At 39.6% G+C, this 12,387-nt stretch overlaps 1 protein-coding gene across 1 annotated transcript; it reads left to right on the top strand.

Annotated features, from left to right (window-relative positions):
- Positions 1-2,208: 2,208 nt before the first annotated feature.
- On the top strand, positions 2,209-11,302 carry best2 (bestrophin 2; the record flags this gene model as incomplete). The annotated part of the gene is made up of 9 exons (XM_083905579.1): positions 2,209-2,360; positions 3,218-3,312; positions 3,523-3,756; positions 5,694-5,848; positions 6,705-6,782; positions 9,037-9,189; positions 9,270-9,350; positions 9,434-9,588; positions 10,552-11,302. 9 exons carry the CDS (start codon positions 2,209-2,211, stop codon positions 11,300-11,302), a joined length of 1,854 nt encoding a protein of 617 aa, XP_083761705.1.
- Between the last annotated feature and the right edge of the window lie 1,085 nt (positions 11,303-12,387).

The raw sequence follows: 12,387 nt of genomic DNA on the forward strand, positions 1-12,387 counted from the left end.
TTTTCCCTCCCAGCAGAAAAGCTAAAGAGAGACAAACAAACATCCCAGAATAAACGCTTCTCTTCTCTACGCTGTTTTCTATTAATTATTATTATTATTATTATTATTATTATTATTGTGCAAGTGTTGATTAAAACAAAAACTTGCGTCAGCTCAAAGACTTTTGTGGTCATTCATTCATTTGTGTTAGTTTGTGTGTGAATGTATGGGACTCTAAACGTCTACTGTTTCCTAGTTAATGAATAAAATAAAACAACATTAAATTAAATAAATTTCTTCATAAGTGAAGAAGTCTGATTCAGCTCTAATGCTGGGTCAGATTTACGTTCTAAAATATATATATAAAATATATATTCCTAATATGTCATGTTGACATATAAGAAAAAATATATATTTTCAATTTAGTGGTGAAAAATAAAGAAAATCAGAAGAAAAAAACAAATAAAATAACAGAAATAAATAATGCACTTTATTTAAAAATAATACAAATATAAAATAGCAATAAATATTGCACTTAATTTAAAAAATAAAAAATTAACACAGCAATAAATAATTCACTTTATTTAAAAATAAAATAAAATATACTAACAGCAAAATAATGCACTTTATTTAAAAAATAAACAAATAAAATAAAATAACAGCAATATGTAATGCACTTTATTTAATCAAATAAATAAATAAAAACATTAAATAACAACAATAAATAATGCACTTTATTTAAAAAATAAAATAAATAAATAAATAATGCTTAATTTAAAAATAAAGAAATAAAATAACAGCAATAAATATTGCACTGTATTTAAAATAAATAAATAAAATAATATAACACACCAATAAATAATGCACTTTATTTAATAAAATAAATAAATAAAAACAATTAAAAAAAAATATTTAACAGCAATAAATAATGCACTTTATTTACAAAATAATAATAATAATAATAAAAAAATAACACCAATAAACAATACACTTTTTTTGTTTATTGTGTTAAAAAATAGCACAAAGTCTACTCTTTATGGGGGCCCTACTTCAGGTTAGGGCCCCATGAAGGCTGTAATAACTGTGTAATAACTGTGTAATACCTCTGTAAGTGTGTAATACCTCTGTAAGTGTGTACTAACTGTGTAAATGTACATAATTGCCTGTTGTTTTCATATCGCTCTCTCCTCGGAAAGTGTTCACGGTCCAGTTGCTTCTCTCTCAGCAGTGACCGCTGCTCTGTCGCTGCTGGTCCCATCACCGAGCCGCGCTCCCGGTCAGGGGCCGCGATAACGAGCTCCTCCTCCCCCTTTCCCCTCCTCCTCCACCTCCTCCTCGCGGGGGATTTAACCCCAGGGCGCACTGACCACCGGACGAACTGAGGAGGAGGAGGAGGAGGAGGAGGAGGAGGAGGCTCCGAGGACTTCTGATCCTAACATGCAGCACGAGCCGGGCCCGAATCTGACATAAGAACTCTGATCTCTTTGAAAACAACAAGAACAACAAAAACCTTAAAAACTATTAAAGCAGCGCGAGGACAGCTGTGACGTCATGGACAGCGCACTCATCCAGCGGTGCCAATTACGCACAGAGATGCGCTGATCAGAGAAGGATCCACACAAGGTAAGAGAAGCGTCTTTTATAGTCTTTAATCAGATTTATAATGATGAATTCTGCTTTACTGAACTGTCACGTTTCATCTTCTTTAAATATAATATGTCATATTTTAATAAGAAATTAATAATCTCTTGATTTTAAGATGTTTTTTTGGATAAAAGTAACCGAATTCTTGCTCGAACGATATTTGCCATTATTATAGTAGCATATTTGGGTTATTATTGTGTTGTTTTATATATTATTCAAGTCAGTGTCATTCATTTGAAAGACAAAAACAAATATTTATTCGTTATTTTTTGCCCCCTAAAAAAAAGTCCTATTATAGTATTTATTGTACATATAAATTCATGATATTCATTACATTTCCCTGATTTTTTCACGACATATTTTTAAAGTCACGTTGCAGATGTTGAGAATTCGTGACCCGATCACTGGCACAGCCACCAAAAAACCCCCAACCTTCGAGTTGGAAGACCCGCTTTACCGCCCTGTGGCGACAGGGAAACTAAAAAAAAAAACATGGCCTCTATGACACTTTCCCCCTCTTTGTTTTCTTTCGTTATATCCACAGATCTTTTTTTTATTTCCCTGAGAACCAAACGTCGTCCACCCATGACGGTCACGTACACGGCCAGAGTGGCAAACGCCCGATTCTGCGGCTTCTCCAAGCTGCTGCTGGTGTGGAAGGGAAGCATCTACAAGGTTCTCTACAAGGAGTTCCTGGCCTTCTTCGCCATGTACGCGGCCATCAGCGTCACCTACAGGTGAGAGAAAGGGGTCAAAGTACACTAGTGTTCAAAAGTTTGGGCTCACCTGTACAATTTTTGTTGTGTTTCCAATAAAAGTCAGATTTATTTATATAAAAGAGTTGGAAAATGAAGAGAAAACATAGGCAAGACATTGACAAGATTAGAAATAATGATTTTTATTCAACAACATCATTGCACAAGGGTTTTCTAATCATCAAAAAGTCTTCTTACACCATTCGCAAACACAATGTACCATTAGAACACTGGAAATTAATAAGGAAATTTCTCAAAATTTTGTTTTTCTCAAAAAAATTTTTTTTTCTCAAATTTTTTTTTTTTCTCAAGTTTTTTCCTCAAAATTTTATTTTTTTCTCAAATTTATTTTTTTCTCAAAATGTGTTATATCCTTCAAAAATAAGCACATTTCTCAATAATTTTTTTTTTCTCAAAATTTTCTTAATTTTTCTAAAACAAGTGATTTTCTTTAAGAAATAAGCACATTTAATTTTTTTTTTTTTTTAATGTTTTCTTCTCAAAATTTTGATGCCAAAATTTTAATTTATTTCTTTAATGAAAATATTAAATTCTTCCACAAAATTTGTTATATTCTTTGAAAAAAAAGAATTTCTGTTCACATTTCTAAGTGAACAGTTTGCAGCTAGAATAGTCATTAACCACATTAACAATGTATAGAGTGTATTTCTGATTCATTTAATGTTAAATTAATTGAAAAAAAAAGTGCTTTTCCTTCAAAAAATAAGGACATTTCCAAATGCTGATTCTTCTGCGTCCCGCGGCCGCGTGAGTAAAGTCACCGTAATAACTACACGTGTTGGCTTTGACTTGTTTTTTTTTTTGTTTTCCCATTTCAGATTCCTCCTCTACGACGACCAGAAGAGATATTTTGAGAAGCTGGCGATCTACTGCAACCACTACGCCAGCCTCATCCCCATGTCGTTTGTTCTGGGTGAGACACAAACTTCTTTAAAAGATAAGAGGAAACAAACACAAAGGAGTTCAAGCAAACACAGTGTCCTGAGATCACAGTGACGAGGACTGTGAACGGATACGACGTCCTGTTACATAACAGATAACCGTCTATGGCCGTAGTGTATTATCTCACACTGAAATAAACCTCTTCCCCCCCCCTCCCTCCTCCGTCGCTCGTTTCCACCAGGTTTCTACGTGACCCTGGTGGTGAACCGGTGGTGGAGCCAGTACACCAGCATCCCGCTGCCCGACCGGCTCATGTGCGTGCTGTCGGGCGGCCTCCACGGCAGCGACGAGCGCGGCCGCCTGCTGCGGCGCACCATGATGCGCTACGCTAGCCTGTCGGCGCTGCTCATCCTGCGCTCGGTCAGCACGGCCGTCTTCAAGCGCTTCCCCACCGTGGACCACGTGGTGGAGGCCGGTGAGTCAAGACAACTTGACGTAAAAAGTCATTTTTAAAACCGTTATAATTAAAACGGTAAAAAAGAGTTTGTCGACGTCGGCTAGAGTGTGTCGCTCTGAATTGAACTGATTGTTTAAAAACCGTCACAGGAAACAAAACTTTCACAAAAAGAGGCGTTCAGGAGCTCCCACGTTTAAATTTGTGAAAAAGCGGATGTGCAGGTTGGACATTGTGAGCAGGAGAAGAGTTTGTTTGTCGGTTGTCCTCAGCTAGAGTGTGCCGCTCTGAAAAACGTCCCAAAAAAAGTCTAAAACTCAACCCGCGACTGTTTAAAAACCGTGATAGGACACAAAACTTTCACAAAACGAGGCGTTCAGGAGCTCCCACGTTTACGTTTGTGAAAAACGGATATGAATTGACTGAGAAATTACAGTTTTAAAAGTTTTAACATGGGGGTTTAAAATGGGAGGTTTGAGCAGAACTCTCTGCGCCGCTTTTAGGTGATTTTAAGAAAAACTGCAAGTCAACAACACACAGGGTTAGACAACGACCATAGCAACGTTTTTATGTACAAATTGTCTGTGTAGGTTGGAAATTGTGAGCGGGAGAAGAGTTTGATTGTCTGTTGACTTCGGCTAGAGTGTGCCACACTAACGGCGCAATGAAAACGCCCAGAAAAAGTCTAAAACTCAAACTGCGATTGTTTAAAAAGTGTAACAGGTAATGAAACTTTGACTTAGGTGAGAAAAGTCTCAAGTCTTGTGAAACGATTAAAGCTTCAACCACGTTTCTACGTCAACGTACGACGACACGGCGAGGCTTCAAAGTGGGCTAGGTTGTGATCATTTTTTTGACCGTTTTCCATTCATGTGTATGTGGAAAAAGTCATAGCACGCCATTTCGTCCTTATATGGACATCCTGGGCGGTGCGTGTGTTTATAGGTCACATATTTAGGCTTTAATAGTGAAGGAAAGTCGCAATAATTGTGCAAAAGTCACAATATGAGACCGTTTTTCTTTTGTTTTTGTTCAGACAAACTAAAAAAGTGAATCTTTTGAGTAGTTTTTGCCGTGGGAATAATACACAACTCCTTATATGGACGTCCTGGGTGACGTGTGTTTATATAGGTCACATATTCAGGCTTTAATAGTGAAGGAAAGTTGCAATAATTGTGCAAAAGTCACAATATGAGACCGTTTTTCTTTTGTTTTTGTTCAGAAAAACAAAAAAGTGAACATTTTGAGTATTTTTTTGCCGTGGGAATAATACTCAACTCCTTATATGGACATCCTGGGTGGTGTGTGTTTATATAGGTCATATATTCAGGCTTTAATAGTGATATAAATTTGCAAAAATTGCGCAAAAGTCACACAAATTACATTGTTTGCCTTTTGTTTTTGTTCAGAAAAACAAAAAGTGAACATTATGAGTAGTTTTAGCTCAAATGTGTTTGTATAGTTGGTGAAAATGACGTTTTTTTCCCACCAGATTGCAGACTTTGTGTTGAAAAAAGGATATCAGACGCTCTATATTGTACATTTTGTAAACAGTAATGAGAACCAGCTCTGTGTTCTAAGGGTTAATCCATTTTTCTGCTCTGTAAAACTCGTAACAAACACATCACGTTTGTCGTCGTGAAATCAGAACGATGACGTTAAGCGTCAGAAGTGAGCGTCATAAAGCGAGCGTGCACGTTTTTGTCCGTTATCTGCTGCTGCTGCTGCTGCTGCACTGTGTGAGCGCAGGAGAAATCACAAGGACAAACACATCCTGATATTCACACACACGATGATAAAAACAAGGGGAGTTATCGCAAGATTAATGCAGAAATCCTCTCCTCTGTGTTTGTAACTCGGAGAAGACGTCATTTTGCGCTATTGCACTATAGTTTTCACACAATAACGTATAAAAAGGTCTGTATTTAAATAGAAATTTCCTGTAATTTTTTACGTAGGATTCATGACGAGAGAGGAGAGGAAGAAGTTTGAGCGTCTTCACTCTCCGTACAACAAATACTGGATGCCCTGCGTCTGGTTCGTCAACCTGGCTGCTGTGGCGCGCTGTGAGGGCCGGATCAAAGACGACCACACACTCAAACTGCTGCTCGAGGTGTGCACGCACACACACACGCACGCACACACACATTCTTTTACTTGCCGCATACTGAGAACCAGCATTTTCACTTTCTAAATCAGACACAATTACAAATATCTGGTGCAGTACCATAAAATGTCTGCAGGTGGAGCCCCAGAGCAAAAAAGTTTGTGAAACACCAGGGCTGGAAAACGTGTTTTTGTACCAAATTATAGTTATATAGCATAGCATTATATAGCATAGCATGTTTACAACCTGAGGAAGTGATTTCAATGAAAACACAGTGAGGACCGGCCAAAATGTCCTCACTTTGTAAAAATGACCTCACTTTGTTGGTTAAAAAAAACCCCTCACTGGTCCTCAGTATGCTGCAAGTACAAGAACACACACACACATACACACTCTTGTACTTGCCACATACTGAGGACCAGCATTTTCACTTTATAAATCCGACACAATTACAAATATCTGGTGCAGTACCATAAAATGTCTGCAGGTGGAGCCCCAGAGCAAAAAAGTTTGTGAAATAACAGGGCTGGAAAACAGGTTTTTGTACCAAATTGAGGAGAGAGTATAGCTTGTTTACGACCTAAGGAAGTGATTTCAATCAAAACAGTGAGGACCGGCCAAAATGTCCTCACTTTGTAAAAAAGACCTCACTTTGTTGGTTAAAAAAACCCCTCACTGGTCCTCAGTATGCCACAAGTACAAGAACACACACCCACACACACACACACTGACCCCACAACATAAGGAAAACCAGGTCCATGTCGATTAAAGGCTGTAAAAAGTAATTTGTGTGTGTGTGTGTGTGTGTGTGTGTGTGTGTGTGTGTGTGTGTGTGTGTGTGTGTGTGTGTGTGTGTCGACAGGAGCTGAACTCGTTCAGAGGGAAATGCAGCATGTTGTTTCATTACGACATGATCAGTGTTCCTCTGGTCTACACTCAGGTGAGTGGTTAACTGTTAAAAGTATTAACATTTAAGAGTTCCTTTAAAAAACTGACACATTTGTTCTTAGGGGCAGAAAATGTGACCTTCCCCAAACACTGCTGTAAAAATATTATATATTCATATTTCATATTTTTTCCCCTTTAAATGAGTGAAACTACTTCACCCTGAAATATACACATCAAATATTAATCAGATTTATTTCAATGTTAACCCTTTAAAGGCCGGTATGTTTTACGCGACTCCACTGTTTTATATTGAAAAACACTAAACGAAAAAACTACAATTTCCATAAAATACTTTTGAAAACAATCAAAAAATGCCTTATTTGTTCTTAGCGGCAGAAAATGTCACCTTCCCAAAAACGGCTGTAAAAATATTATTTATTATTAATAATTTTTCCCACCTTAAATTAGTCAATCAAATATTAATACTATTTTTTTCAATGTTAACCCTTTAAAGGCCAGTATGTTTACATTGTTTTTTAAATGAAAAAAAAACCCATAAAACGACAATATTTCCATAAAATACATTTGAATGATGATAAATTCAGTGATCGGCAGAATCATTGATTTTTAATGCATGGCTATATTTTTTTGCAGTGTCAGATTAAAAAAAACAAAAAACTGACAAATTTGTTCCTAGCGGCAGAAAATGTGCACTGCTGTAAAAAGTGGTTATAAGCTACTTCAGCCTTAAAGTATTAAAATATATATTAATAATATACCAAGATTTTAACCCTTTAATGCAAGTATATAATCATGGCGTCAAACCAAAGCATCAGATTGGAGAAGAAACAGTGGTTTCTGATTACTAAAACCTCTGATTTTGAGCAGTTTAAATCAAAAAGTTCACGGATATGGACACAGTTTTGTGGCGATTGTGGTTAGGAGTGATTAGATTCTACTAACTTCTCCTCACACAATGAAGACTAAAGAGTTGGCTGTTCCCAAACCTCACTAAATGACATGCACACACATATATATATGTACAAATATATATAAAACAAAATCAAAGAGTCAAGTGTCAGTCCACGACTGCTCGGCTCAAATGTTTGTCAAACCCTTCCACGTCCACGAGTTGCTGCATATAAAGAGGAGGGAGAGCGTGATTACAAAGCAGCTTCAGCTGCTGAAGTGATCGTCACACCTGGGAGCCACGCCCACAGCCACGCCCACGCCCACAGCCACGCCCACAAGAAGAAGTCCTCATTTCATTTTCAGGACTCAAGATGTTTAAAAATCAGATTGAATTCATGACATTTTGGAAACACGTCACAGTTAAAAAAACCTTCTCTTTTGTAGGGTTAGCGTACGTAGTTTTGTACGTAGCTTTTGTAGGTTTTTAGGTACGAAATAAGAGGGAAAACGACTTTATATCGCTGCTTAAAAGTGCGATAGAAAATCAATCGTAACTTTGACTCGACGACATGTAAGACGACAAAAAAAGAGCCACTTTTAAAAGCCTGAATATGTGACGTATAAACGTGGTGACGCTGTATCTGTGTTTATACACAAACTGTATAATGTGTTATTATAGGGCAATGTTGTGATTTCTAAAGTTCTGTTTTTAGGGTAATAAAAGTAAAAAACCCCAAAAGACCCACACAAGAAGCATTTAAAAGACAATAATACAAAAGAAAAATAAGAAAATAAGTAGTTAACGCGTCAACGTTAGCTTAGCGCGAGTTAGCGCATAACGCGTTTCCACGGCGACTGACCGGAAAAAGAGGCGCGTGACGTCATGTTTTACGATACTCCCGATTTGTTAAAACGAGCCTCTAAAGTCGCGCTAAACTTTAAAAAAACAGAGGCACACATACGTAGTAACACAGGTACGCTAACGTTATTTGTTAGCGCTGCTCTTTTTCCGCTACAGTTCGACTGTAGGCGCGCTAACCGGCGCTAAAAGGAGCTAATGCAGCTAACGGAGCTAACTGGTAAACTGTGCCTGGAGTCCGGTGTCGCGGCGCGTGAAAAAACATGACGGGATTCGAGTCTTTTTACGGTCAGTCGTCATGGAAACGCGCCGTGCGTTAGCGCAGCACTAAAAATAAGAGAAAACGCACAAAAACAACTGACTCTGGCTTAAAAACCTCAACATTGGGCTTATTTTAACCATAAAAAGGGCCACAAAATGTCCTGCAACTAAGTTATTTACAGTTTACTACATGTCAAAATAGCGTATTAACATGTTTTAAATGGATAAAAAAACACCGCGGTCGTACACGAACGTCATATTTTGTGCTTCTCAGGTGGTGACGTTGGCCGTGTACAGTTTCTTCCTGGTGTGTCTGATCGGCCGTCAGTTCCTGGACCCCAGTCAAGCGTATCCGGGTCACGACCTTGACCTCTACGTGCCCATCTTCACCCTGCTGCAGTTCTTCTTCTACGCAGGGTGGCTCAAGGTCAGAGTCATTTTTACAGATTTCCTTTTAAGACCATCATCATCATCAGAGGGTGAGACGTTTCCTTTGTGTGGTTGCAGGTCGCGGAGCAGCTGATCAACCCGTTCGGAGAAGACGACGACGACTTTGAGACAAACTGGCTCATCGACAGGAACTTCCAGGTTATTATCGTCTCGCTACGGTACGACGCTCTCGCGACTGTGGTACGGACGCGTTCGACTCACGTACGCTTTCGCCCGCGCAGGTGTCCATGATGGCCGTGGACGAGATGTACGCGGACCTGCCCGCGATGGAGCGAGACCGCTACTGGAACGACTCCAACCCTCGGCCGCCGTACACGGCCGCCACGCTCTTCGTCCTGCGCAAGCCGTCCTTCCAGGGGTCCACGTTCGACATGGCGTGAGTTTCTTTGTCCTCCTTTAGTTCACCTGATCTACACCCTTAGAAATAAAAGTGCTAAGTAGAACCTAAGTAGAACCGTCCTTCTACAAGGGCTGAGGTTCTACCCGGAACCATTTGCTTCTGAGAAACCCTTTCCCGAAGATAGGGTTACTCAAGGGTTCACTAATGGTTCCAGTAAGAACCATTTTGTTCCAGACAACCCTCTAAAACCCATTTCCTGAATACAGGGTTCTTGGTGGAACCCTCCAAAAGAGTTCCAGGTGGAACCTTTACAAAAAGGTTCTACCTGGAGCCAAAAAGGGTTCTCCTATGAGGACAAGCCAAAGAACCTTATATGGTTCTACTTAGCACTTTTATTTCTAGGAGTGTAGAAACCTTCATACCCTCTTAGAAATAAGGGTTCCAAAAGTGTTCTTCTACAAGGGTTGACCTGGCACTATTTGTTTTTCAAGGGTTCTTGGTAACACTAATGGTTCCAATAAGAACCAGTTTGATCCAGAGAACCCTCTAAAACCCCTTCCCTGAATAAAGGGGTTTAAAAGGGTTCTTGGTAACACTAAGGTTAAGTGTTCCAGGTTAGGTTCTACCTGGAGCCAAAAAAGGGTTCTCCTATGAGGACAAGCCGAAGAACCTTATATGGTTCTACTTAGCACTTTTATTTCTAAGAGTGTAGAAACCTTCCTACACAAGGGTTGAGGTTCTACCTGGTACCATTTGTTTTTCGAGGGTTCTTGGTAACACTGATGGTTCCAGTAAGAACCATTTTGATTCATTTCAATTCATATCCGTTTTTCACAAATTTAAACGTGGGAGCTCCTGAACGCCTCGTGACGCTTAGGAACCAAAATTACGTCGCTTTCTCCAATTTTCGCCAGTTGGAACCAGGTGTTTGGAAGGGGGCGGGGCTTGTGCAACAGGATATGAACAGTGTGATTGATTGATTGACATCTCTTGTAACAGGATCCCTAAAGAGGAGATGCACTTCCATCCCCTGGAGGAAATCGCCGAGAACACGGAGGAGTCGGCCAATCGTCACCCCAACATGGCGCTCTTCAACCGCCTGCTCAACGCCGCGCCGTCGCCCACGGGCCTCATGGGAGGAGCTCTGCGCCGCACCTCGGCCCAGCTCCAGAGGCTGCACCACTTCCCCGGCATCGACCCGAGCACCAGCGGCGACGACGACGACGACGACGGCGGCGGCGACGACGGCGAGAGCTGCAAGGTGGGCAAAGGCGGTTCTCTGCCGTCCGGCCTGGGCCAGGACACTCAGAGCACCGTCTGCAGCTTCAGGGACGAGAAGACCTCCAGGACGCCCCTGGATCTGCTGGAGGTCCAGTTTGGAGCCGAGCAGGAGAGGAGGAACCTGGAGGAACGAGGGGAGGCGGAATGGTTCCAGACCAAAGCTCCGGCGTCCGTGTCGCTGCTTCCTCCTCCGCCCAGGTGGTCCGGTCGAGCGGCCTCCTCCACGCCCATCGCCTCCCGTAAAAAGACCTCTGGCCTCCTCTTTCACCCGGCTGTACACTCCAGTCTGGAGCACTGCAGCTCTCAGCCGGCCATCAACCACCACAGAGCCGCCGCCGGCGCCGGCACCAGCGCCGCGCCCACCGCGGCTCCCAAACCAAACCAAATGTCCTTCCTCGCCGTGCCGTCGTACGACGAACCGCAGCGTTTTCGCAGCGTGAGCATGGGCTCGGAGCTCACCGGCTCTTAGGATGTTTTTAACGAAGAAGAAGAAGAAGAAGAAGAAGAAGAAGAAGAAGAAGAAGAAGAAGAATGCTTCCACTTTTACGTTCACTCATCAACACCATTGGAAAAGTGCAATAGACTTCTAAGACTTCTAAGCTAGAGCAGAGCGTCTCAGAATAGTTGTTTACATCATTAACAATGTATAGAGTGTGTTTCTGATTAATTAAAAAAAAAAAAAATCTAAAAAGCTATATATTTTTTCTCAATTTTTATTTTTTTTCTCAAAAAAGTTTTTTTTCTCTAAATTGGTTGGATTGATTGGAATTTTTTTTTTCACAAAAAGGACATTTTTTTCCTCAATTTTTTTTTTACCTCAATTTTTAATTTTTTTTTCTTAAAATTGAAATTTTCCCCTCAAAATTTTAATTTCATAAAATATATTTATTCTTTTCTCAAAAAACTTTTTTTTCCTCAAAATTTGTTAGATTGATTGGAAAAAGGTTTTTTTTTCTCTCAAAATGTACTTTTTTCCCCTCAATTTTTGTATTTTTTTATATTTTTATAAAATTTTATTTCGTGTAGTATATCATCTAACTGCTATGTATAATTATGAATATATATATATATATAGTTGTATATTTAAGCTACCTGTTAGTCCAAGCTAACACAAACCCATGTAATTGCTGTAAACTGAATGATTTATTACACATTATTTATATAATTATTATTATTATTATTGTTAATGATTTCAACAAACTGAATGAGATAACAGTGAATGACTTTGTTTAGTTTTGAATATAAATAAACTATGACTATTATGACACTAACGTGTATTTACAAATGTCAGTACTAACATTGGCCAGCAGGGGGCGGTAGACGCAAAAGAAACAGACTCATGATACACTGTGAACGTTCTACCTGGTCCTGATCCTGCGAGTCAACAGGCACAAACAGCAGTACATCCTTTAGTAAATAATAATATTTATAATATAATATATATATATATATATATATATAATATAAACTTTTGTGTACAATTTAGGGTCAAAGTTTGGATCAAAAGTTCTTCCTCTGACATGTTTGACCCACACGTTTGCAGCTAGAATAGTC

The sequence above is a fragment of the Microchirus variegatus genome (genome assembly GCF_963457635.1).
Source record: "Microchirus variegatus genome assembly, chromosome: 19".
NCBI classification, from domain to species: Eukaryota; Metazoa; Chordata; class Actinopteri; order Pleuronectiformes; family Soleidae; genus Microchirus; species Microchirus variegatus.